This window comes from Cydia fagiglandana, chromosome 1 (genome assembly GCF_963556715.1).
Source record: "Cydia fagiglandana chromosome 1, ilCydFagi1.1, whole genome shotgun sequence".
In the NCBI taxonomy this organism is placed as follows: Eukaryota; Metazoa; Arthropoda; class Insecta; order Lepidoptera; family Tortricidae; genus Cydia; species Cydia fagiglandana.
Window position 1 is genome coordinate 23,739,748 of NC_085932.1, and position 26,971 is coordinate 23,766,718.

The following is a 26,971-nucleotide window of genomic DNA, read 5'->3' on the forward strand; positions in this document are numbered from 1 at the left end:
CACCGCCTAGGCTATTAAAATCGCTGCCAACTTAGCTTGGTCTGACGCTAACTACTTATTGGTTAGCAAGGCGATTTGATCTTATCTGCCAAAAGTAATGAAATTAATGATAAAGGAATATAATTAGACGTTTAGCTGTCCAGGTTTTAACTATATACGAAATTAAACAAAACATTAAGCACATTTTAGTATTTTTATTTTTGGTAAAATTTACCACAATACAAAATAATTATAGAAATAAATAAAATAAAATGTATAGACAGGTCATAGAACTATGCATTGTAAAAGTGGTGCTTTTAAAGCAATCAATATAATAATTTATAATAATATTAGGCAAAATGGCATTGTGTACTTTAAAAATAAAAGCGTTATTTTTAACACAGAAAATAATATCAAGAGCATATGTTTATAATTACGCTTAATACGAAGCAGATGTGTACAATTAGTTAGGAGACATCACTTAGTGATATTTTATTTCTAAGATAGATTATTGTACACTAAAATGCACAATGCACATTAAACAAGGAATTGTAGAAATGAATCCTATAAGATAAAGTCTCATAATTTCATTACCATTATTGAGTCAAAAGTATGTCAAATAATACAAATTGAAGAACCAAAAAACATTCAAAAATAAATTTTGTTGTTAGTCTCTAAAGTTAAGTAATATTTAAAAAATTAGACGTTACTTGTATTGATTATAATTCAATGTAAGCTAACTTCGACTAACTCCTGTATCAAAATGTAAAAAAAATAACGACATCTTATTTTATGAAAAGAAAACCCGCCTAATTATATTAAAGGACGATATTATTCACTGTACTACTGGTACGAAATGTTTTTTTTTTTTCTATAACTATCGACGTTTGTATGATTAAGTATATTTTATCGTCACATTAATGGAAAAATCACACTGTACTTTAATGAACGTAGGGTTTTCAATCATAATTGTCGAAGTATTTATTTATTCAAATTACCATAAACACAGAATAGGAGATTTGCTTTTTACATATTATTTTTATTGCTTATGAAAGCCCTTAAAAGCAATTCCCCATTTTTTTAATGTACAGTCATCGTCATCAAATCGGCAATAGAGACAAGATTACGTGTTCAACACTATCGATTCGATGTTTATGTATGACTTTGAATGTACATATTTCATAATTGGTTTTGAAGTAGTTTACTGTACTTTAGATAGGTACTTATAATATTGTAATGTACAAAATTTCATTTCAACTACTTTCACCTGCGCTATTATTTTTTTAACTATAGAAATACTTGTTGACACAATTATTTTACTTTAATACTGCTATTGATAGATGCAATATCATTAACCTTTTAAATTAAAGCCTATGGCATCCGATCCATTAATTAATTATATTGTTTGCATATTAATGTATTAAAGCAACTAGGAATACCTGCCCGTGGTTTCGCTAGCGATTAGCTGGCTAATGTGATGAGCTCCAGTTAAATTGTGATGAGTACAATCAGTCTATAAATGCGTAGTCAACGAAACGACGTATTCTGTTTAAAACAAATTAATATTATTTAAACATGAAACTGTTTGATATTTTTCTGTCAAAAAATTGTTAATAAAATATTTAATTTAAATAGCAATAATGTGCTGCAATATTAAAGCTGTCAAAATGTGCATTTTCTGCTAAACCGTGCAATGTAACTGGGATTGTTCAACAACCGCTCGTGCTCCATATACTCCCCTACGCCTCCACTCTCGGCACTCCCGTACACCAAATAACTTATATATACACACGTCAAATATACTTGATAAAAAGTACATCTAAACTATGACTACAATAAAACAGTTTGTCACTTAACTTTATTATTATGACAGATAATTTCTCTTATTTACAAATCATTTCGCTATACAATATCCATTTAAAATTACTAAAAAGTAACATTGTACTTGAAACTTCGCTACCCTTTTGAATGTACTAATTTATTTTTATGTTCCTAATTACCTCAGTTTAATATGTACATGTAATTAGTCGAAGTGAAAAAACATTAAAACAAAATTGAGGAACAAATATACACTATTTCCTAATATGCACTAACCATTCTCCGTGCCTGGATCCGTACCCGGCAGGCCCGTGCTTGAACGTATATCACATCAAACTACTTTAGGTAGATACTTAAGCCGTTCGCGAACCTTTAAATCGATTTATAAATAATAAAACTTAAAATATATTTACACAATGGATAAACTTATCACAACATAATATTTTGAATCAAAAATAAGTCCAACTTATTATATAATCCAACAATTCTAAACACTGGGTAGATTCAAGAAAGAGATCATAACAAGATTCATGAAAAACTTTCAACATGTACAATTTACATTGACAAAAAGTCCGTCTTCAACCAACATATGAGATGGCAATCATTAGATCAGATATGTGAATATGACTTTTCTCACATTAAATACATAAATCTGTATTCAACCCAGTATTTCTATCTCATTCTAACCATTTTCTAATCTTTTTTGCAAGCAGAGTAGAAATATAATTAGATGCGTGTAGGTTAATTCACTCTATCAGAGCCCGGAATTTTCTTGACATTATCAACCTCTCATAGGTATTTGGTCTCATTGGGTTCTTAACGTTTTAACTGCTGGTAAGGTTGACGAAATATCGATGTATAAAATAAGGTCAACGGACAAAACAAAATTCTTATCATAGGACTTTTTCTAATAAAAACGAGGGATTGATAAAATAAATCATCGACATTACTTTTATCCTTAGGTACCTCCACTCTACCTATATTTACTCTATGACAATATGAACATTATTTAAAGATCCTATCTTCTACACATATTAGCCATTTTATGCCTGAGTACCCGAGTCATAAAAAGTGGCTAATGTAAGAATATAGCTACGAGTCCTGAATTTCGCGGCAGCTATTCTCTTTAATAATATTAGTGTATTCCATGGAGTTGAGAGACAATTTATTTTTATTTCTTTTTTGATAGAAAAAATTCTAGATATAATTCTGCCCAGTTGTCAATATCTTAATGCTAGGGGCATTCCAGTATTTAATTAAAGGTAACGACAAGAGGGTTAGTAATTGACAGTCACCACAATGGCTATAAAACTGCAAATGAAAGGTCTACCTCAGGATTAATATCAAACACACATATCGATGAATCAGTTCAAAAGTCCCAAAAAAAATCCGAGAATTCCGGGCACCTAATTATACCTCACTATCGCGTACAAGCTCAGCTTCAAATTCAATTTCTTATTCATCGCGTTACTTCGAGATCAATCGAATTTCCTTTCTTTTAATTTACACATTTCGTTAGTCCCAATTGCTATAGTGATGTTAAAATAGTCACTAATTCCTTTATATTGTATTGTGCTATGTCTAATTCAGTTATGTACTTTAAACATTATGCTAATTAAAGCCGTAACGGCTCGCTTGACAACAAATAAATACTTGATTGTCAGTTATTACATTTATGAACTTTAAAATACTACATATCTTAGAATTATTATAATGGTTCGTTGCACACATTTTTGTTTCGCCTACTCATACTCCACAATAATTATAAGCTGCATGACACTTTCCCGTAGGCCACAAATAAGTATATCATAATTGACACAAATTACCTCTCACGCTTTTCACTTCTCAGTTTAGGTATTTGCGGCATTTCTTGGCGCCGCATGTGCATGGTATCTTGACCTCTTCGAATGGGAATTTGTAGTCATAAGTCAGTTCTTCGCCTATACTGATGCGTCGCAGTGCAAATATCAAGATGTGTTTGTGGCCGTGAATGTCTACGACGCGTGAGTAGCAGTTTGGCTGAAAGCATAAAAGGTATTTTTTATAGAAAAAAAAATGTTGAACAAGTTGTTAACCCAAATAAATGTTAAAAAATATAAACTTACATCACAAGAATGATTTATAAATCTCGCTGCATTTCCTTTAAGAGTGGCATCTACCACTAAGTTGTCGTCGATGCGGAACATATAGCAGCCGCCAACGCCGCGACGACCACTCATTGCCTCGTACCGTTTTTCGCGTTGATCAGCCAATACAGCACGAATCACTTCACCGGCGTATTCAATCACCATATCACCTGTAATTGATCAATCAGGGTATCCATATATTAATATTACAAGCTTTTATTTAGTTTCACCTGACCGTTGTCTGTCTGTCTGTCTGTAATCAAATCTTGCAAGTTAAATTTATTCCACTTCCCGGTTTCCGATTGAGCTGAAATTTTGCATGCATGTATAAATCGGATGACAATGCAATATTATGGTACCATCGAGCTGATGTGATGATGGAGACAGGAGGTGGCCATAGGAACTCTGTGATGAAACAACGCAACCTAATTGTGTTAGAGGTTTTTAGAATTGTCTCGATGAGTATTAGTTGTCTGTAGTAACAAAAGTAAAGTCAGCGATAAAAGCTAAAGTAACAAAAATGAAATTTTTGCCAAAAAGTTATTTGTTTCATTACTCTTAACATAATGCAATGGATATTGGAAATAGAACAACCAAAGAATGGCCCAGAACGCCGACCGAGTACCTGGATGGCGTTTACGGACTAGGAGGGCCGACCCCACAAGAGACATGGGAAATTAGGATTAGGTGAAGAAGAATTAAATAATTCAATGATATTTTATTACCTATATAAGAATCACATACCTTCTTCAATCTCCCGTTTGCAGAACAAGCCTCGGCCATGAATGTGCGACCTATAGACGCCGACTGATGCCTTTGATGTTTCTTTTAATTGTCTAAATCGCATGGCTGGTGGTAAAGTTGCTAATCGCCTGAAATAAATAAAAGAAAATAATAGTACCCAATAGTTGTTTAAAAGAGATCGCCGATGAAGAATGTCTGCTGCTTTTTAACTCTGTGCCTTTTCGACGCCAGTCAAACACAAAAGCTGTCACTCGGACGCCGAAGTGTCAACCCTGAAATTGAACTCTATGCATATGCACGTGGGTCTAAGTTGCTCTGTGGTCTGTGACGAATTAATCAGTCTTTGGCGTTTGACCTATGGTGCGGATATATCCGTCAATTGATGAATATCCGTGGCAATTATATTTTATTTTATGCAAAGGCATTCTCTACCGGCAACCCTTTTCAATAAATCATTTTTAGGGTTCCGTTCCTATTACTAAGACTCCTCTGTCAATACGCTAATTTTTATAAAACTAGAATTGAAAAAAATAAATGTATTTATTCTAATGTGATTTTCCAACATTGGCGCTTTAGTTTAAATTTTCTTTTCCTTGCTAATTAGTTCGGGTATATATAAAACGTTATTACGTCATCGCCTATTATCATGCGAATGTGCCATTTATGATGGCCAACGAGCGAAGGCACACGCTGAATATCCTCCATACTTGTTCGTTGGTGTGGTCTGTACGCAGCATTATGCTAGCAGCAAGGCGTGTGACTTCCAAACCGAAGGTCGCCGGTTCGATCTCTTGCACTAATCGGTTTTCGGAGTAGGAAAACATCGTGAGACCTATGTTAATATACATATATAGGTATTATATATTTATACTGGTAATACTATCAGGAAAAATATTTTATTGATCGTTTTATTACCTCGAAATAGAACTTTCTCCATCTTGGCCAGTTAATGGAGGTGGTTCTTCCCTGAACGGTGACGCCATCCAGCTAAACATATCATGGCTTGCTTTGCGGGCTATTGGACCAGTACGCGCACTGCCCCATGGACTTTCTTTAAACCCTTCGCTCAAGTCCAAGTCATTGTCCCAGCTGTTAAGGGGGCGGCCCTGTCGTAATTTGTATTTTGTGCACCGACTCGCCTGAAATAAAATAAAAATTGTTACAAACTCTTTATGGCGTAAATACATCCTTTATATTTGAAAATCGTGAACAGATTATATTAACTTACCCCAGGTAGTTGTTCAATGAGGTATTTTAAAGCATTGTTGTTCAGTCCAAGCAGATGGGCGCCAGACAGAGTAGATGGTAAATTGTACTGAATCAGAGGTAAGCCTGATTGCTTTCTTGCATTTTGGACAGCCTCTATCACTTTAGCCCAGAGATCAGTTAGCGAAGTCGACGTGTAATTAAATCCATCTTCCGAGGTTACCTCGTATATTAATTTAGGCCCATCGTCTTTTGGTGGTTCTGGTGATGGTTTTTGCAACAAAATCCCTTTATTCTCCTGCCCTTTCGATACTTTATTCGATTTCTTCGTCGCAACAACATCAATGTCCATTTTTCTATCGTTAATAGGTCTTTTTGTTACTTTGCATGGGCCACTAGGCAACTTGTGTTGCACAGGAATCTTATTGGCGTTTTTTTCTTGTAAAACTTTTGGTGGCTCCACTTCTATCATTTCAGCATCCAAATTTGGTAACGACGTCATTTCAGAAGTTTGTCTACATTCGATAATGCTATTCTGCACCACTATTGGACTAACAGAACTATGACTAGCCTGTTGTATTTCTGTTGATAGTTGAATGGCGCGAGCGGCATCCAAATCTTCCTTTTCTTTGTTCGCTTTTTCTAGTTCCATCATTCTTTTTGACTCTTCGATAGCCTTCTCCAAATCACTATCAATAGTTTCATCTTTAATGTTAAGATCTGGCATGTCATGGCTAACTGTTCTTTGTATTGGTACTGCAGATGTTTTAGTAGATGTACTAGTACAATTCTTTGATGATGATTTACTTTGCCCATCACGATGCAAAGGCAACACTCTATTCATCGGCCTCATAGACATCGGGTTGACGACGTTAGTTGGTATACCCGACTGCTGAGTGGGTGGAGCTTTTGGCAATGTAATGCTAGATGTATTTTGTGTTGGCAAGCTAATAGTGTTGTTAGGTACAGGTATACATATCATATTACTGTTTCCACTTTGATTTTGTAACATGCTAGTACTAGATTGGAGTGGGAAACTAATATCTGCAGTGGATTTTGATGCAATCTTTGGATCAACGAGATTGTTCTGTACAGTAATGTTGACAGTGTTATTACTCGAATTAACATTTATATTCATCGGTGCACTGTTTGGTATAGCTTGGAATGGTACATTAATCATAGTTCCACTACTTTCACTTTTCTGTTGAAATGCTAGAGGATCAGGAACATTGTTACTACTATTGTTAGTTACTACCCGTATGTTGTGTTGCTGCGGTACATGTTGGTTCATATTGTTATCTAGGGTTGCATTAGACAACCTATTCCTTTCTGGAAGATTAATGACCCGATTATTTTGAGTATTCATTTGCATGAAGCCCATTTGACTGTTCATGGAGATTGTGTGATTTTGCTTATCAGTGTTCACCATATTAACTTTGGGGCTGTCATTACTGGCCAAATTAGTGTTAGATGACGGGCCCATGATATTCTTGCCCCTCAAATTGTCCTGACCGAATTTATCATTTATATTCGGTCGACTCAGCTGACTGTCGATATTGGCGATTTGGTTAGGCGAGTTGTTCGTTGTATTGATACTGCAGCTATTTATGTTAATTTGGGCGTTATTTACCTGATTACCCAAAATTTGGTTTTGGGTGCCCGAGGTGTGAGGTTGGGAATTATTTATCATCATGTGATTAGAATTATTGGGCATAAGATTATTTATATTGAGTTCTGAGGCGTTGTTGCAATTCATTAACATATCGTGGTTCATGATGGTGTTTTGGGTATTCGCCCCATACATACCGCTGTTGTTCATTATATTATTATTCGACATGTTCGAGTTATTAACGCCCATACCGTGAATGATATTGCTGGTACCCAAATTAATATTGTTGCTTGTCGACATATTTGAGCACAGTTCGAAAGTAGATTGGTTGTTCGAGAATTGCGTATTGTTGCCTGAGCAACTACCACTACAAGGGTTCGAGATCTCATTCTTGATATCTGGTATATTAGGACCATGCATCATTGAATTGTTCATCTGGTGGTTGGAGTTGTTTCCTATTTGCATACCGTTATTGTGCATATTACCATTATTCATGTTGTTAATTTGATGCTGCATCAGTGAAGGATGATCCATGGAACTCCGGTTATTGGGTATTTGATTCATGGCGTTAAGATTTTGCATTACAATTGAACTGTTGTCATGTCTATTGCTGTGCAGATTTGTCATTGAACTTGAGTTATCTATTTGATTGTTAAGACTCATATTCGTTGCACCGCTTGACATATGATGCATATGCATGTTGTTATCCATCTGTTGTCTGTTATGAATCTGATTAGGCAGATGTTGGTGCATTCCCATCAAACTGCTATTTTCAATGTGAGCGCGATTGTTTTGCATCTGCATCAGGTTAGGGATTTGATGTTGGTGATGTTGCCCGACATTTTCCATTGGCCTATTTTGCTGCATAGCCATTTGCTGGTTACTTTGCATATTATTGTTATCTATTTGGGGCCTGTTACTGTTCATATGGTGATTTATTTGTTGCATACTATGAAGCTGTGAGTTGTGCATTCCCTCCATAGATCTACTGGTATGCATTTGGTGGCCCATATTGTTAATGCCATGTTGCATATTTTCAATAACCATTCTGTTATTTTGCATATTATTTAAATTCTGCATTGATGATGATATATTATGCATGTGATTCAAATCATTTGCTTGTCTATTCATATTATGATTATTATTTAAACTATGCATATTCATTGAATGGTTTATTAAATTGTTGTCAGGAGTGTTGCGATTAGAAAGCATGTTAGTTTGATTGTGTGATTGTTGTCCAGGGGAAATATTTTCATGGAAGGATCTATTCAGTGATCCTTGGTTTAACTGTTGCAATTGATTACTGTTATCCATTTGCCTAGCATGTTGAATTTGTCCGTTCATTATGTGTATCTGATTCGAATTCGACAGCTGAGTATTTTCATGTGGAATAATTTGCATATTACCATGTGGTAGGTTTGACGTATTTATAGACGCATTTATGTCATGTTGCTGGATATTTTGGTGCATGGTACTCTCATTGGATACGGTCGAGTTAACTCTGTTATTACTTAATTCTTCACATACCATATTTATATTTTGGTGAGTATTATTGCCAGAATTTAGCATTGGCAATTGTCCATGGGTAGCATTTGAACTTGTACACAATTGATTTTGGTTACCGGAAACTGAAATATTGTTCTGGTTGTGATGCATTTGAGGTCGCATTACACTATGTGGTATGATGCTGATAGCCGGTGGGCTTCCCATAAGATTGTTCATGTTACTTGCTACCTGGCAACTACTCAATTTGTGTATATTCACTTGATTATTGCCAGTATCCATATTTTGTTTGTTATCATTAGTTCCCATGTTCTGGAAAGCTTTTTCGCTTTGAGAATGTTGCTGCGAATGGGATGCCATTATCTCTTGTGAAAAGTTAATATGTCCACCTTCGGCTTTCGATAAGGCATTGATTTTGCTTAATTTCAAAGACGTATCAGCATCAAAGTTGCTGTTCATGGCTGAACACGGAGGGTATATATTTCCAGCCGTAATTTGAATTACGTTATTAGACGTTGAATGAGACGTGTGATGGCTCACGTTAACAGTTGATTCAAACTGCTGAGAATGTATATTCAGACCAGAAATTGAGCTATTATTAGAGATCGGTACTAAAATATTCTGGTTGACTTTTTCAGATTCATTATGTGCTTGTGATCTACATGTAAGGGAATTGCTGATATTATTGTGCATATTAATTGTCGGTGCGTTGGCATTGCTTGTTTTGGCAGTCATGTTCTGTAATTCTATCTTGTTATCTGCGCTGCTTATTGGAGTCAACTGAGTAAGTTGCCTCCAAGGTGTGGGCGACTTTAAGCTTTGGGTTACACTTATAGTGGGCATACTTGATGAGTTTGAAATTTCTTGTAGGTTACCACTTATCTCTATAACATGTGAATTCTCTATTTTCATGTTGTTCCTATTAATTGAAGGAGCTATTGAACTTGAAACAATAGGTTGCGATATGGGAATCGATTGGATTGAAAACGATGGAGCTGAATGTGGCACCGATTGCGAAATAGCCATAACAGGTTGTCCAGTCGAGGATACTAAAGTGACACTTGGTGACATTGAAACATTATTTGGCTTGCATAAACTCGAGCGCTGGAATTGCTGAGGACTACTAGAAATTGTCATTCCGTGTATTTGAGAAGTAATAGGATTTATATTTTGTCGCCCTGTTATAATAGTCGGACCAGCATGTGAACCCATTGTTAAAGCTGCTGGACTCATTTGTATTACTTTTGGGGTTTGCCGGTTGGCGTTGTTGTTCGCTAGCTTATCGGGTAGTGGTTGCAGAGTTAAATTAGGCACTGGTGTTTTAACCTTTAGTGATTGTGGTGATGACTGAACAGTTTGCGCTGTAACCACGTTTGCCGCCGACGATGCTGCTTGATTGACGCCATCGCCGACATTGTTTACGACGACATATCCTGTGGGAACTTCTACTATGGGCTCTATTTTACTGGCTTGAAATACTTGTGTCGTAGTTGCAGAAAAACTACTGTTTTGAGCAAGTACTCCTTGCATTGCCGTTGATACGAACTGCTGAGAAGACATCACGGTGTTCTGTACGATTGTTTCCAGACCATAATAAACAGGTTGTGTTGTAGTCAAATACATGCACCCTGAAGGATCAGTAACCATTTCCAGGGTAGGAGTCGATCCGAGAATAACTTGATCATTGCAAAACTGTGGCAACAAAGTTCCTTGTGGCAGTATTGTTGCACCTGGTCCCGAAGATATTAATGTATTTCCTTGCGATTGCATAGCATTTGGTAATATTGTATTCTGACCAGTTCCAATTCCACTTTGCGGTACTACAGTCGCGCCTCCTGCTTGTAGAGTATTATTAGGTAGAAGAGTGGCTGTCTGCGATGTTATATTTCCAGGTGTGAGACCTTGAATGGTTCCCTGCGGTATAATCGTAGTACCGTTTTGTGTATGTATCGTTTGTGGTAAAATGGTCGGACCGTTTGGACCCTGAGAAATTATACCTTGAGTCTGTAAAGCTCCCTGGGGCAAAATCGTAGCACCTTGTTGAATAGCTTGAGGCAAAATGCCAACATTTCCTTGAGGTAGCAAAACTGGGATACCTCCACTAGGTACGGCAACCAATCCTCCCGATTCGGTTTGTTGTATTTGAAATGTTTGAGGCATAAGTCCACTTTGCGAGATAAATTGTGTTGGTGTGGTTTTAAAATCGCCTTGAGGTCCAATTGTCGCAATGTATTGCATGTTCTGATTTTGCTGTTGGGACAAAGCTTCAACATAAGCAGACATTATATTCTGATTAGAAACTGGCTGTACAATTATTGACGGCTGGCCAGACTGGTTATTAGTCTGTAATTGAATCACGGTATTACTGGCACCAATTGGAGATTGATTGATAGTAGTAAATGTCTTTTCAAGTTTTGTCTGCCTTTTGATTGTAGTAGGTTTTGGTATTGGTCGTCCTCTGCCACGGTTAGTGGCTTGAAAAATAGGCTTAGGCTGTACCGGTGCTGGCTGCTTTTTAGGAGACTTTTGTGGATTGCCAGGCAAAATGATGTGTTGTTTATGTGTGTTTGGAGATGTTAGTCTTTGAGCAGTCATTGCAGGTACAACTATGGTAGGATTTCCCTGTATTTGTGGTCGAATCATTGGTTGAATATTCTGTATAATTGATGCATTTGGCATGCCTTGTATAGAATTCACAGGTAAGGTAAGGGATGATGCGCTGGCCATATTAGGAAAATTGGCAACTTGACTTTTGCCCTGGACCATAGTTGTGATATTTCCCTGGTTTGATGGTATAGTTAAAACTTGATTCGAGTTTGAGGAAATTACTTGTATGCCTCCTGCACCCGACAGAAGTTGTGCCATGTCAGTTCCACTTTGGATTTGCTGTATGTTCGAATTAGTATTCCCAGGCTTCACGCAAATATTGTATGGAAGAACACCAGGTTGAGTGATAATTTGTGGTGCCATAATTTTTTGTCCCCCTGCTGAACTTGTTTTAGGTGGTAGTAACATTTGTGGTGTTACTACAATCTGAGGAGATGATAAAACTTGCTGATTAGCCGATACTTGAACATTTGTGGTTTTGCTTTGATCGAAAATTACTGTTCCTGATTTCATCTGTTCTGTTATTGTCATAGTCATTTCATTTGCAGGACCAGGTGACGGTGTCTCAACTATGGTGCCATTAATCGTGATCTGCCTTGTATTGATTGAAGTTCGCCTGGCAGATATACTTTCTGCTTTTATAGTATTTTCTGTGTTACTCACTACACCTGTGTGTATAATCATGGGTTGAGCAAAAGCACCTTGAAAAGCATTTTGCAGTGTTGTCAATGTTCTATTTTCAGGTGATTTTGGGTTCTCACTCTCACTTTCGCTCGTTGACATCATGTCACAAGATGGAACATGTCTTTCATAGGATTCCTTGTTTCTGTACGTGCATTGACATCTGTCGCATCGTACCGGCTGTTCTATTTGTCCGGAAATACCAGATCCGTCATCCAAAGGCCTCATAACCAGTTCAGGCTGTCCGCTAATAGAATTTCCGGCAATTGTTACAGTATAAGTACTTTCTGAACCACTTGCCCTATAGAGAAACTGGTTTGTTTGATTTCTCATAGTGTCATTTCCTGGGTGATCTTCAGCTCCATCCAATTGTGATATTGGAGAAAAGTCATCGTCACGAGGACTGTTTGGCCGCGAACTGCAGGTACTTTCAGATCCTGACCAGTCTGCAGTGCCATCTAGTTGCGATATTGGACTGCATTGTATTTTTGTATAAAAATCTATAAAACCGGCAGCGTAATAGCCATCAGATTTGTCAGATTTTTCGTTCTTGCTTTCGTCCTTTGGTTTGGGTGAAGTAGCACGGTAATTGATACCACTTGTATGTGGTGCTTCCTCGCATATCGAACTGCTACTACTGGGCTCAGATTTCACTTTCTTATCTACAGCTATAGAATCGATTTCTTTAATAGGTTCTAAGGCGTTATCTACTGTTGTCACTCTTTGTGCTGAGGTTGGTTTACCAGTGACAGTGGAAGTTCTGCCCATTTTGCACCGTTTAATAGTTGATGATAATAAACTTGTATCAAATTTGTTATTCCATGTCAGGCTACTTGATTTTTGTTGTCCTCTGCCAGTTGATAAACTTTTTAAATTATGGTTTTGTAAAAGCATCTCTGACTTACTTCGTTTCAATTCCTTACTTCCAGATTCTAATCGCGCATTAAGTAATTCATCAATGAAGTCTGTTGTTGATCGTGCATCACTATTTTTGTCATCCGATTGACCAATAGCGCCGTAGAACTCGTTTTTCAAATCCATTGCAACGAGGTCTTCATAAGACATCAATTTGGGAAAAATATCTTGCATTGAAATGCCGTCTAAAAGGTCGTGATTAAGGTCTTCGAATATAGCATCTTTAAGTTCAGGTGGTAAAAGATCTGCTGTATTTTGAGGTTCTTCTTCATCTTGTTGCTCTTGTTTACAGACATTATCTAGCAAGTGCTCAACGACTTGCTTAACAGCCAAGTCTTCTAAAGTTAATGCATTACCAAATTTAATTGGAGATTTATCATTTTTAAGCATAAAAGCTGGTTTTGCCGTTCCTGTTTCCAGACTATGATGCCAAGCGCCTATTTCAGCCATAACACGATCTACGACATGCATATCTGTTGAATGATCTACAGTTATGTTTACTCCAAAATCAAATCCAGGCATTGGTTCAGCCAAAATTAGTTTGGTTTTTATAGTGTATCTCACTATCTTCAAAGGTTTTTTACAAGACCAAAACAGGCGAGTACATGAAAAGTCAACAGGCATCAAATATTCTTCATAGTCAGACACAGGGGGTACTATCTTTCCAAGACTAGTTACTGTCAAAGATCCCATTAAAAACTGGACTTTTTTAATTTCACTGTATCTCTTCTTCTTTTTGTCAAGTTCTACGTAGACTGGCCTTGTAAGCTCGAAATCGGCGTCTTTTTGCAGGCTTGCTTTTGGAACATCTTTACCATGTGTTGGGCAAAATACTCTTTTATCGTCCATAAAGGCACACTTTTCTCTCCTTGCACATGCATAGTGATATGTTTCGCTGCAGTTCTTGGCACAGCAGCCGACACTAGCACCTTTTATCTCACATGCAGCACATTTAATCATCTTTCCTCTTGATATGGCTGAATGGACATTTTGTAAAGAACCATCAATTTCTTCAAATACTTCTGCTGACCAAAGGGCACAGTTAGCATGAATCCAATCGTTTTGTCCACAATATAGTAATCTCCCTTCCTTTGCAGGTGAACCATCTCCAACAATTTTACAAAGCACACAAGTCCTTGAATCAACAACAGGGTAAAATTCCAATAAGTCTTCGTCTTCGTTCTGACCTTCCACCTCTAACTTTGGTACAATTTGGTCTATTGGTCGTTCAATGGACAGAGCAGCTACATCAGCATGTTTGTCATCAGTCATTTCATGATCTTTCAGAGATTCTGTATCTTCCTGTTCTCTTTCAACTTCCAAGTTCGGTTGAAGACAGTTATTTTCACAGTCAAACCATGGAAATGTTTCTGAGAATAATTCCTTGTATATACGTTTTAAATCTTCATTAATGGTCCTTTGAATAACTTCTCGCATATCATGATTAAAATCTTTCAAAGAAACATATTCATCACTGTTAACTCTTTTTTTTATATCAAGTAGCGATGGTGAAACTATTCTGCTTAATTCGTCAATACCAGCAGCAAGACTGGGCGTACTAGGATTTCGTATTACAGCTGGGCTTAATTCTTGTTCACTACGTTCTTGCAAAACACTTTTTGCTGGCTCATCATCATCAGAAATAGCCTCATATTTGTCATCATGTACAGTGGTCGGCAGCATTGTTGTTGCCTTTTCCGTTTTCTGAATAGGATTATTTTCATGGACCTCAACACAGGGGGTATCAAATTCCGTTTTGGTGCCAAAAAGCCCAGTAGTAAAACATATTTCCTTGTTTTGCATAAGAGGTTCTTGAAGATTGACAACTTTGTGCAAAGGGTGGGGAATACCTTCTTTTTCTATATCGTCTTCGGTTAATAATGACGAGCAATGCCATATTTGAGACGATCGGGGATCGTCAGATTTCTGCATAAAGTTATTTCGACGTCCTCTTGATGAATTTCTGTATACTTTAGTCTCAGAAGTATTCTTCAAATCGTCATCAGCTCCATCGAAATGCAACTTTCTTATCGCTTGGGGAGACATAATTCGGTAAGGCTTGTTAGGCACAGGTGTATTTTTGTGCGGCGTTAATTTAAGAAGTGCACACGCCTTTCTATTTTTCGCCAGAAGCTTTAATAGATGTAATAATCTTCCCTTAAGGTGTTCAGTCAGCATTTTCCTCCAGGGCGGGTCTTTGGGCATACACTTACAACAGATATATTCAATAGACGGCGGGAGAGCTGACAGGAGCTGGTATTCCTCTCCTGATAAACCCTCACAGCTGGCATGTACCCATCGCGCACACCATCCGCATTCCATCATCTAAAAAGATATACAAAAAAAATAGGATAGAAGAAACATAATTTTTAGTTAACAGTATGCTTAAGTACTTTTTTTGAATGTCTGAATACTTGTGCTTAAATGCATATTCCCATGTAACTATTTATTTTAGTTGGTTCTAAAGTAGAACAAAACAATTGGTTTTTTAAGGGGGTGCAAAAGTAACATTTTGCATTGAGAAAAGGATACAATATCATCAAAAATAAAAAATTGATGCAGACCATGCGAATAAAACCCCGCGCTGGGGGTAAAATAAACTGGGGGGTCACCCCGAGTTTGTTATTAATTGTTATCATGGACTGATATGAGTAACCAATTTGTTTTGGCTTTCTATCGTGGGACAGAGATCAGAGTACCCAGACAAAACAATACAAATGAAATAAAAATACCTTGCTATCGAAGTCATTGTCCCTGTAACATGCTTGGCACAGAGGACAATAATTGCCCTTTTGTCGTAATTTAAAACAGGGTCCGCAGAAGGGAAGACTCCCTACGAACTTGCTCACGCGGCCGCTGTCGCAGCTCTTGCATTTCAAGCACGTACTGCAAATCTGCAAAAGACGACGAAATATGAAGGAATATTAAAAAGCTGTTTTGGTTTCCTGCGTGGCCGTAGCACGGTCGCATTTTTATCACCTGTCACCATGCCTGTCACGTTAAAACAAGTATGTAAGTGCATAGTGACAGCAGGCGAAGCTATAAAAATGGAACCATGCTACCACCTGAATTTAAGTCACATGGTTGTAAGTTGACAACAGACATGAATAGAAATAAACTACCCCAGAGCATGTCGGGACTTGATCTATTCAGCTTTACTAAAGATCACTCGGGTAGCCGAGGACAGGCGGCCTAGTTGATTGCGGAACTCCAAAAATAATTGTTCATTTTCACACACTGCGTCTGTATGCACCGCAGGAGTATGTCCTCGCGTTACAATACACTCGTTTTTCGCCCGCACCGCACGCTATCCTTAGTACTAATTACCTACGTCAATGTAATTTAAACAGACCTATTTCAATAGGAACAGACTTTAATCTCTTTTGTTTCATTTGGTTTCAAAACAAAAGAAACTCTACCATATTTCTTTCACGATTGATTTCTAATTCAAGTGGCTATTTGTGTACGAGTGGGCCTTAGGAGGTAGTTCTACATTCGTACCTGTGGCCAGTCACTCCTGTGTTGCGGCGGCGCGGCGGGCAGGCAGGCGGCGTGGTAGTGGCGCGCGCAGCTGCGACAGCGCAGGCGCGCGGCGGGGCGCGCGCAGGCGGCGCACGACACGCAGCGCGCGCACGTCCAGCCGCCGCGCGCGCTGTCCTCCGCGCACCACGTGTGGTACCACTCGCAGCATGAGCTGCACACCAACATCTGAAATCACAAGTGTATTTAACGCTAAACGATTCGTTGGGTAAACACCGACCGTCGCAAGCGAACTACGTACTAGTACATAAATGGTCAACGTTAAATATTTGCGTCTAGCGAAGGAAAATTCGTTGCAAAAATAAATCAATGTAGCTCATGTTAAATTCATGTCAACATAAAGAGGATGTACAAAAACACGCATATAATTTGAGTTTAAGATGTAGGTATTGTTTAGATACAATTTATGAATGAAAATATCATGGCTCCTCTACACGATGGGCCAACGCTGGCCACTCCAAGGGACGCAGCCATGCGGTAGAACGAGATAGCAATATCACTTGCTCCCTCTAACACAGTGTTTTTCAAACTTTATGGTGTCACGGCCCTTTATGACCACGAAATTTTTTCGCGACCCCCAAACCCTATTTCTACGTTTTTATATCTATATAGAGTCTGTGCGGAAAGAGAACACGGGGCCGATTTTTGAAATTCGATCGATCGATTTCGTGTATTTCGCGCAATAATATTTCCACTACTAGGCATTTAAATTCTACTAATAGAATTGAAAAAGAGTGGCCAATACCACTAGATTCCCAATTTCTATCGCTCATATTTTAAAAATTATATAATTATTAAGTATTTCGCCGTTTTCCATGAAATTCAAAAATCGATGAAATGAAATGTATGGGGTCCCATACATTCTACGACTCTTTTCTCACAGTCCATCTATGGTCGATATCAAAATGAAAAAAACCGGCCAAGTGCGAGTCGGACTGGCAAAAAAAATCAAAATTCATCATCTGTGAAAATCATCTATCACGGTTCATGAGATCCAAAAAAGCGTTTTGTGAAATTAATTCCCGTTTTGAATACATATTAACTCACATTATAGACGGGTCTAACGCGAATTATATTCAATTACCTTGATTTACCGACGTTTCGACACAGGTTTCACTGGTCGTGGTCGCGGCTGACTGATGTCCCAGCAAAATGTCAAAACAGAGATTTGTGCATCTACCCGACGAAAAGTGTATGGAAAAGTTTGGGGTTGACATCACATTTTCAAACCACCCACCACACATAATTTTAATTATTGTCAATAGTCCGACACGAAACACTCACAATATCCACGCACCCGTCCGAAGATAGATCCTTTGGCTTTAACTTCTGTATCACTGGTTCCCAAGTTGGCGATAAGTTGAAACCATCCTCCCTATTAAAATTCCTGGGGTGAAACGTCGGTAAATCAAGGTAATTGAATATAATTCGCGTTAGACCCGTCTATAATGTGAGTATAAATTAATTCCCAGCAAGCTCCACATCATTTTAATACCTTCATTTGGTCCTAAATGCGAATAATCTGAGTTTGCTCCATCCCAGGAGGTGTGGTAAAATTTTGAAAGCCTTGACATTTTACCTTGGATTGACAAAACCACTCTAAATAGAGGAACCCACCGTCAAAATTAATGTCACTAACTAACAGCAAACTAACAGCAAGGTTGTTGGGGATCAGACACTGGTAAAATATTTCGGATTTAACAAGATTTTACCAAAAAAAAAAAAACAATTTCAAAGTGGCAACCACATTTACAATGTTTGACTAGGTACTAATTCACGATTTCAGATATCGATTTTTACCATAATTAGAGCCAATTTTCCGTCGGACGTACCATTTTTGAACTACAAGCAAAAAACTGAAAAAGAGCAGAAATTTCTCCGCAACTCCTGGAATGGAGCAAACTCGGATTACACTAGTTTAGAACCAAATGAAGGTATTTAGACGATTTCCAGCTTGCTGGTAATTAATTCCTGGAAAAAATCTAATTTGACTGGTCTAACAGATCTTAACTTATTTAACTGTTTAAAAAATACAGTTTACCTATCTAATAATGTTTTGTTTTATTGATACGTTATACTGTACGTTAACAACCATTAAATTTTAAAGGATTGGATTATTTTTAAGTTACAAAAATGAAATCTGCTTTCCATAAGTTTCTTTCAGGACTGAGTTTCGCGACCCCCCTGGACATGTGCCGCGACCCCCCTGGGGGTCGCGACCCACACTTTGAAAAACACTGCTCTAACACATAAATGCGTCCCTTGGAGTGGCCGGCGTTGGCCCATCGTGTAGAGGAGCCATCAGGATTTTTATTTTGTCGGTTTTCGACATCCAATGCGGTACCTAATTGTAATCACATGCAGCCAATTAAACAACAATTATTTTCGGGTTTAAATGGAATGGGACCGGATTAGAACCCATTCGAAAAAATGTAAATAATACAACTATAAAATAAACACACCAAAAGGAAAATGCTATACAAATGCTATACAAATACTATAAAAAAACATCATTTTTACCTTCTCTTTCCCTGCACTACCACACAAGAAACATAACCTCGCGACGGTAAAAGGAGCTGTTCCGATGACACCAAATCCAGAGCTACAGACTTCATCTGGATCATAGCTTTCCCAAAAGTCGACGCAGATCAGTTCTGGCCTATTTTGACTGAACTTTTGAGATCGTCCACGCATCTGTAAATATATATATTTATTGTTTATGATATGTTTAGACTCGACTTTGAATAGTGGATATGTATTTTAGTTTTAAAACTTACATTTGTTATGTTCGTTAGGGGTTTCATGACAGTCTTCTTCGGTACAAGATCCATGACAGTCTCGTCTTCACTAGACTCTTGTTTGGATGGAACTTTAGTAGATAGTTCTGTATCCTGTATCTTTCTTTTCTTTGGCTCCAGCATTTCAACATCAACGTCTTTTGCAGGAGTCACTTCACACAGTTGTGCAGGAGCCTTATTCTCGGCATCCATTTCAATATCACAGCTAGGCATTTTAGGAGCAAGAACATCTTTTTCAATAACAGGTAACAAACTGTTGTCTTCTTCAGATGAAATCGATTTTTCTTGCTTTTCTTTTTCTTCTTGGGTAGGGAATGTAGCAATAGGTTGTCCTAAAACAATTGATGCACTTCGGCATACATGCTTGACTCTTGGCCCCTTAAGTTCAACCTTCTGTCGTTTAGGGTCTTCAGACTGCTTAGAATCACCTTTATCGCCTTTATCTTTCTTCCGCACTTTAACCCTTGTTATACGACGCTTTCTATTCTCACTGAAGTCTTCGCCATCTTCTTCAGCTGAACCTTGATCTTTTTTGGTCTTATCCTGTAAGTTGAAATAAAAATATGTTACTGGTGACCATTTAATAAAAATGCCTATAGGGAAAGCACATACAAACTTCCTTCGTAAAAGATTAAAATCTGTAAAGGCCAAAGCAATCTAATATCACTTTAACTAACTTAAATATTTCCATGACATACCTCAACTTTTTCTATTAGTTTTTCATTGCTCTCCTCAGACTTTTTATTAATTTTCAAAGGCATAAAGCTTTTGCCTTCATTTTCAGTATTATTTGGTGGTGCATTTGTCAGTGCTGGCGTAGATGTAGATGAGTTTGTCCAAGTGTTGCCAGCACCTAGCCTCAGTGGATTAACCTGAACTATAGGTCCGGAGAGCTTGACACTGGCCCTCATCGAAGGAGGCAGCATAGCCGTGAGCCCTGCCCTTACGCTCGGCGGCACTTGAAATGCTCTTAGACACATTTTCAGCCAACAAGCCGGGCACCGCGATCTGTTTTCAGAACGTACTAGCTTCCATTGTTGCGATCTCACTATTGGAGGCACAATGCAATTACCTGGAAAAGTAATTTAGTAAAGATGAATGATAAACACAGTTACAATGACTTAGATTTTATTCAAACAAATAAATAATATTGGCAAACTATTGGAATACTAACCTTCTTCTCTCATACATTGCATGACAATGGTGCCATTTTTGTGTGCTAATTTTTCTCTCTTCAGAAGCTTTGTAATAAACTTTCGACAAGACTCACAGGAATATATCCCAAACTTGCGAGCTTGCTTTACGAATTTGTAGAATCGTACTGCACCACATACACCACACGTCACTGTGGTTGGAGGGTTAGGAGCTGTAAAAAAGATAAAACTTATCATCAATCCAATCCTATAAATCTACTGTGATAATTAGAGGGCGGAGTACGGGTGGCAAATTTCACACAAAAGGTATGGAGTCGTTTTTATAATTATTATTTTAGGCTTGAATAATAAAATTATTCATTTACCTAATGTACTTAGTATGGTACCTACTCGTAAATTGGAAGTAAGTACTTAACATTTATTTTCATAAATCGATTTCAGGAACACCTAAATGTTATGTCGTAAATGTTTTGGGTTATTTTTCAATTTCTTTTAACAAAGTCACCATTCATCGATATAATATTTTTTACCATATGCAACCTTTCTTTTCAAAAAGTTACTAATTACTAGTACTAGTTACTAAGTTACTAGTTACTAATAAATGGATCTTCAATAAATTAAGAAACCGATTCCTCCGAAAAACCAGGAACATGTGGCCATAGTCCAGTCATTTTATAACATGGATACGCACTTAAGTGTAGATTGTGAGGAGGACCTCGAACACATAATTCTAGTCCTCAATTGTAATTGAATGGTCTTGAAAATAATATATCGTTTAGCAGGTATAACTTCTTAGTCTAGTATTTAGTACCTAATGATAATGTTTTGATAAGAAAACATATTATTATGTATTATAGATATTAACAACATATTACATTATATTTGTATGCTCGTAAGATAATTTCTATAGGTTCCTAAAAATTATTATGCAAAATTAATCATTTATTCGTTATTTATTTAATCATAAGAATACTTAGGCGACTCCATACCTTTTGTGTGAAATTTGCCACCGGTACTCCGCCCTCTAGTGATAATGTAAATAAAACCTTATTGAATTATGCTGTCCCCAGTTAAAAGTAAGAGTTTCCAGTTTTTTTTAATCTGATTTTTATTGAGGATTGGACACAGTAGTTTTCAGTTTAAAAATTAATAATAACTTACATGTTGAAGTTGGTGCTGAAAAAGGACCATCTAACCCAGTAGTTGCTTGAGCAGGGGTATTTAATTGTAATCTGGCTTCCCTTATTATTACTTTGCCACTCAACAGTTGGCTAGCAGACGACTGTGACTTCTCTCTTTCTGGGCTAGGTGGTGGTTTTTCTTCCTCATCCCCACTCCCATCCAGGCTATCACTGTCCCAGCTTTCTTCAGATTCTGAACCACTACTAGTGCTGGTAGAACTACTTGCATCTGATATGTCCATAAGTTTACGCATTGCATGCCCAGCTCTCTCCTCTTTACTTGGCTTACTTTGTTCCAAGGCTTTGCCTTTCTCTACTCCCTCTACATTTGAATTTTCATCTTGTGAATATTCTGTTTCTTTATTCTTATTAGAGAATAAATTAAGCTTGACATTGGGCTTTCTTGTATTACTGCTGAGACCAGAAAATGAGTTTGTTGTTTTGTCTTTGAATAAGTTGGATGGTGTTAGAAATTGTTTGTCTCTAGATTTTTCAGTGTCATTTGTAATATCTGAAGCCTCGTCTTCTAATGTATCATCATCTCTGTGTAAGTTGTTAAATAGAAGCCTCTTGAGCTTAGGCTTCTTAAGCACCTTTGCCGAGCCCACAGTACCAGTTGCAGTGGTTGGTTCTTCTCCATCTATAAATCTCTTATTCGGTTTGATAACTCGAGATGAATGAGCACTTCTGACAGGCAGAACAAATTTTGATGAGCTTCCACTCTCTTTATCAACTGGAGATAGGTTACGCGGTGGTGGAGAAATACATCGGCTGTCACTGAACTGCGAGAACTTGTTCATGGGCTTTGACAAAGGATTCAGGTTTTTCCTTAAGTACCCTTCGTGATTATCAGATGACTTTGAACTCAAATCTGTCAATTTTGCTGGCTTAAGTATGCTGTTAAAAGTAGAGTATTCTGTTTGTTTCAATGATGATTTCTTTTTGATAATAGGCACTAGAGGTGCATGATGTTTCAGAGGAATCTTTTTCAAAGGCAAGAAAATATCTTCACAGCTTTCAACTGTACCAAAAGTCACAGTTTTCTTCACTGGTTTTGGTTTTTCCCCTTTAACTGGCTCCATTTTATTTTGTGAGCGAGTACGAACAGGAGATTTTGAATCACTAGATGTAAGATCTGGGTTATTAATGTTGTTCACTGCAGAGATGTTCACAAGATTTTCAGTAGATTCATTTGTTTCATTTTCTTTGCTATTTTCTTTCTTTTCTTCTTCCTAAAAATGATAAGAAAATATTTATTGTTAAGAAATCAATTTCTGTATGCATATGTCATTTTTAAATTACACATGATGTATCAAAATCAGAAAGTGCATTTCCTTCTAAGGCTGCATTCTTTCAAGGCTGATACTAAATTTATTTTGCAACAAATAAATTCTATGTCCCTATACAAGATATTGAGCTTAGATGTTGTAATGTTTCATAAAATTTTTGTAATAATTACATTTATTTTCAAAAACATTCCTTAAGTTTTTAATGTCTGGCCAAGGTTCATACCTATGCAGAATAATATGATATATTGGGTAAGTTTTAGTTTTGGTTTAGTTTTTTGGGTTAGTTTTGGAATATCACTTGCAGACATATTTGCATGTTTAAAAAATTTATATTGGGTAAGGTTATATTGGCTAAGAAAAGCATTTTATACACACAAATTTATATGAGATATATACATTTTCTAAAAACACGCATGGTTTGTTAGTAAAGTTCGCTTTATTAGCTGCAAGTTAGAAAATTAGAAGTCTTAAAAACTTTATATATCTGAAACAATTTGTGCGACCCACAGTTAACAGGATTTATTTGTGACAAATCAACTTTTGCATTGTTTTATCATTGAAAGAATGCATCCAAGTAGGTTGATGTCAGCCTAATATTGGTGGTTATTTGATATTTAACTTAAGTTAGCCACTAGTCTAGTAATGACAAAGTGTGGCAATGTCATAAATGTTAAATTTCTATGAAAATATGATGTATATAATGACACCTCTTAAATTTGTTATCATTTTATTTAAAGCTAGCCTGCTAGATCAATCAATTTATCATTTTATTTCATGTATTAGCACAATAACATTTAAAACTTTTGTGTATTGAACACTTGTATGGTTACACAAATCTCTGTTTTGACATTTTGCTGGGACATCAGTTATCCGCGAACAATGGTCAGTGAAACCTGTGTCCAAACATCAGAAATAAAGGTAAGGTAAAATAAATTTACAATACACCTATTTATAATATCTATTAGCACTGTTGAATGAAATTAAAGGTAAATGAATTTTCTTTCACCTTTAATTTTACTAAAGAGTGCTAATGATCCTAGTTAGAAATTTATAATATTCAAAATGGGGATCAGATGGGGATTACTCTACCGACAAGAGCAAATCTCTTAAGTTATGATGATGATGACGATGATGGGAAATGGGGATGTAAGGCAACCCTTTAGAGGACAGAAATAGATATATATCCCATTACTACATCATCCTAATCATACAAAACAAACAGTACAAAGGAAAAATTATTTATCTCCTCACACTAGCTCCTAATTTGCTACCAGTCATCCTTAATTCTTTGTCTGGCAAATTCTGCCAGAGGGAATGCAAAAATTGTATTTTAATTAATTTACAGAATGTTAAAATGCCAACTACTAATTAAGGTTTAACTTATAGCAGCCAATCACACAAGAAAAATTGCAGTCAAATTGAAATAGTGTTAATTTTGGTTTGATTTATAATTGAACAAAACAAAAGAAACTCTATTCCATTAACAATGATTAAAATGTTATTAGAGGTAATTTTGTACTAGTATTAGGGCCATGGGATGGACTAGCTAGAGGTTAAAGCAAAAAAACGAAAATATGATATGTACCTACATGAGTTAACAAAAATCACGCTTCAAACCAAATGTTTACATATAAATATCAAACCGCTTTAACAAAGGCATCAATAATTATTATATTACATATTATAGTTACAAGGTTTTATTAAACTTTATTTATTATTATTGATTGATTAGACTATATTATTTTCTAACCTAACTGATGTATATTTTTTCACTCTTAAAAATCTGTCTATCAATTTCTAGGTATAAGTACTTAATATTTTACACATCAATAATTTAATAAGTTTTTGTTGTGTTAAATAATTATTTAAGCCAATAACAAAAATACTACATTTACTCATAATTGCTACAATAGATATGATCTCTGATTCAGTTTCTAATGTAAGACCTGTTATCTAAATAATTAAAGATACCTTGTTTGTTCTTAAGGCCTGTACAAGAATTATAGAGTAAAATTTTGTTGACATGAAATGGAATAGGTACTTATTGAAATGTCAAAGTACGTAGCCGTATTTGACGCTTATTACCATCGCCCCATCGTTTATGCTAGTAGTTATTACGTAAACACTAATCATTTCCGCATATGCTACACTTAAATTTATATAACGCATCCGTCAAAAAAACAATGTCAATCAGACTAAAGTTGCTTTTACCTCTTTATCCCCAGCGAAAACATTGGCGGTCCCGCCGCGAGCGAGCGGTTGGCTCTCCGGAGCATTTTCATGGTAAACAGCACCCGATAATACACTAACACGTTTTCTGTTCTGGAATTTGAGCGGTTTGCCAGGGAATCTCGACCTTCCCATTTTGCTTAACACGTAAACGAAGGACACTCAATGCGCTCCCAGAGATTGCGAAGCAACTGGCGCGCATGCTCCGGTCCGCGCGCTCCGCAACGCCATTCCACTCATTTATGCAATGTGTACAACAAATTACGACGCAGTTCTCATCACATGCCCGCCCAAACATAAACACTAAATGCACCCTTCACATTATTTACTATAACGATCACTTTACACTCTTTTTGCAAAAGACGACATCATCCATCATTTTAATGGTCGTTAACGCCGTAAGTCGTAACGCTTCCATTCAACGCAGTGATGTTAGTAGTAAAACAAAAGAGAATGTCTCTTCGCGCTCTAACACAAAGCGTCAATATCACTAAATCCGTGTTTTCTTTCATTTAGATAGCACAAACACTATTAGTTATTGAAATCAATCGAAATCGTCCATAATTTGACAAAGATGGCTGTACACCGTGCGTTAACAATAGCAAGCACGAGTGATTAACGAGACGAGGCGCCCGCGAGGCCGCGGTGTGAACGACACCTGGCTCACGGAGGCCAGTTATGGATTTTGAACCAATCGCGACGTTAATTCGGACCGGTATGAAAACAAACATGTCGCTCGCTATTCACTGCTGTATAGACGCCTCACTCATTTCTGTATCAATATATAAAAACGTTATGATCTATATAATTATAATCTGCGCGACGGAGCAGGCATTCACGATTTTGATTCGCTCGATTGAATTACGATATGAGGCAGTCGGTTAAAGACATGTATGTACAAAGTTGTGTATACGTTTAGAAACTTTAGTAGTATGATTTGTCGTGTAATAAAACTCCCTGCCAGGTTCGATTCCATTCTAGTAGGTACACTTGCCAGTATACTACTTAATATATATAAAATTTCATCACACCAGCTGGTAAAGGCAAGCTTGCATTTTATCCACATGTGAGGCCAAGTAATCAAATGCAAATTTTGAATTGTTTTCTTATGTTTGCTGGTATAATTAACTTTTAAATGATGATTTCGAATGATAAATACAATAATATTCATTTTGAAACGATTTGTTATGATTTTGTTTGATAATTTACAGTTAGTAAGTATTTTCCTTTTGTTGGTGTGGTGAAAAATTTTGTTTTACTCGGTGGCAAAATTCGTTTCATTCTCGTGCCTTCAAAACCCTCAAGACGCAACGCTCAAGATTCCATTTTTTTAATCACTCGCTAAGCTCGTGGTTTAATTTAGCAATCTTTCGCTTGCATAGTCTAACTTTTTTTCTAGTACAGTTTCGAATTTAAATATTTACGTAAATGTACCTAAGTACTTACATAATAACAATTTTTGAAAACATAGTTACTGAGTTACCTACATTTTTATGGACTACTGTGTGATAGACATTAGACAGTACCCACGCATCACGGCACCCTTTTTTAGTATACCTAGTTACGTACAATAATATATAGGTAGGTACCCG

The 26,971-nt window shown here is 36.8% G+C and overlaps 1 protein-coding gene across 2 annotated transcripts; it reads right to left on the reverse strand.

The window, feature by feature from the left end:
* Positions 1-176: 176 nt before the first annotated feature.
* On the reverse strand, positions 177-26,131 carry LOC134666672 (histone-lysine N-methyltransferase trithorax). 2 transcript variants are annotated; one of them, XM_063523911.1, is made up of 14 exons: positions 25,362-26,131; positions 21,842-23,093; positions 20,701-20,892; positions 20,225-20,598; positions 19,506-20,069; positions 19,249-19,422; positions 16,690-16,896; positions 15,921-16,082; positions 11,022-15,513; positions 5,896-10,982; positions 5,583-5,806; positions 4,668-4,795; positions 3,903-4,093; positions 177-3,816 (listed from the first exon to the last, which is right to left on the reverse strand). In XM_063523911.1, exons 1-14 carry the CDS (start codon positions 25,512-25,514, stop codon positions 3,643-3,645), a joined length of 13,374 nt encoding a protein of 4,457 aa, XP_063379981.1. In that variant the 5' UTR covers positions 25,515-26,131; the 3' UTR covers positions 177-3,642. The 2 variants fall into 2 exon arrangements, with proteins under 2 accessions (XP_063379981.1, XP_063379973.1); XM_063523903.1 differs by having other exon boundaries at positions 5,896-15,513.
* Between the last annotated feature and the right edge of the window lie 840 nt (positions 26,132-26,971).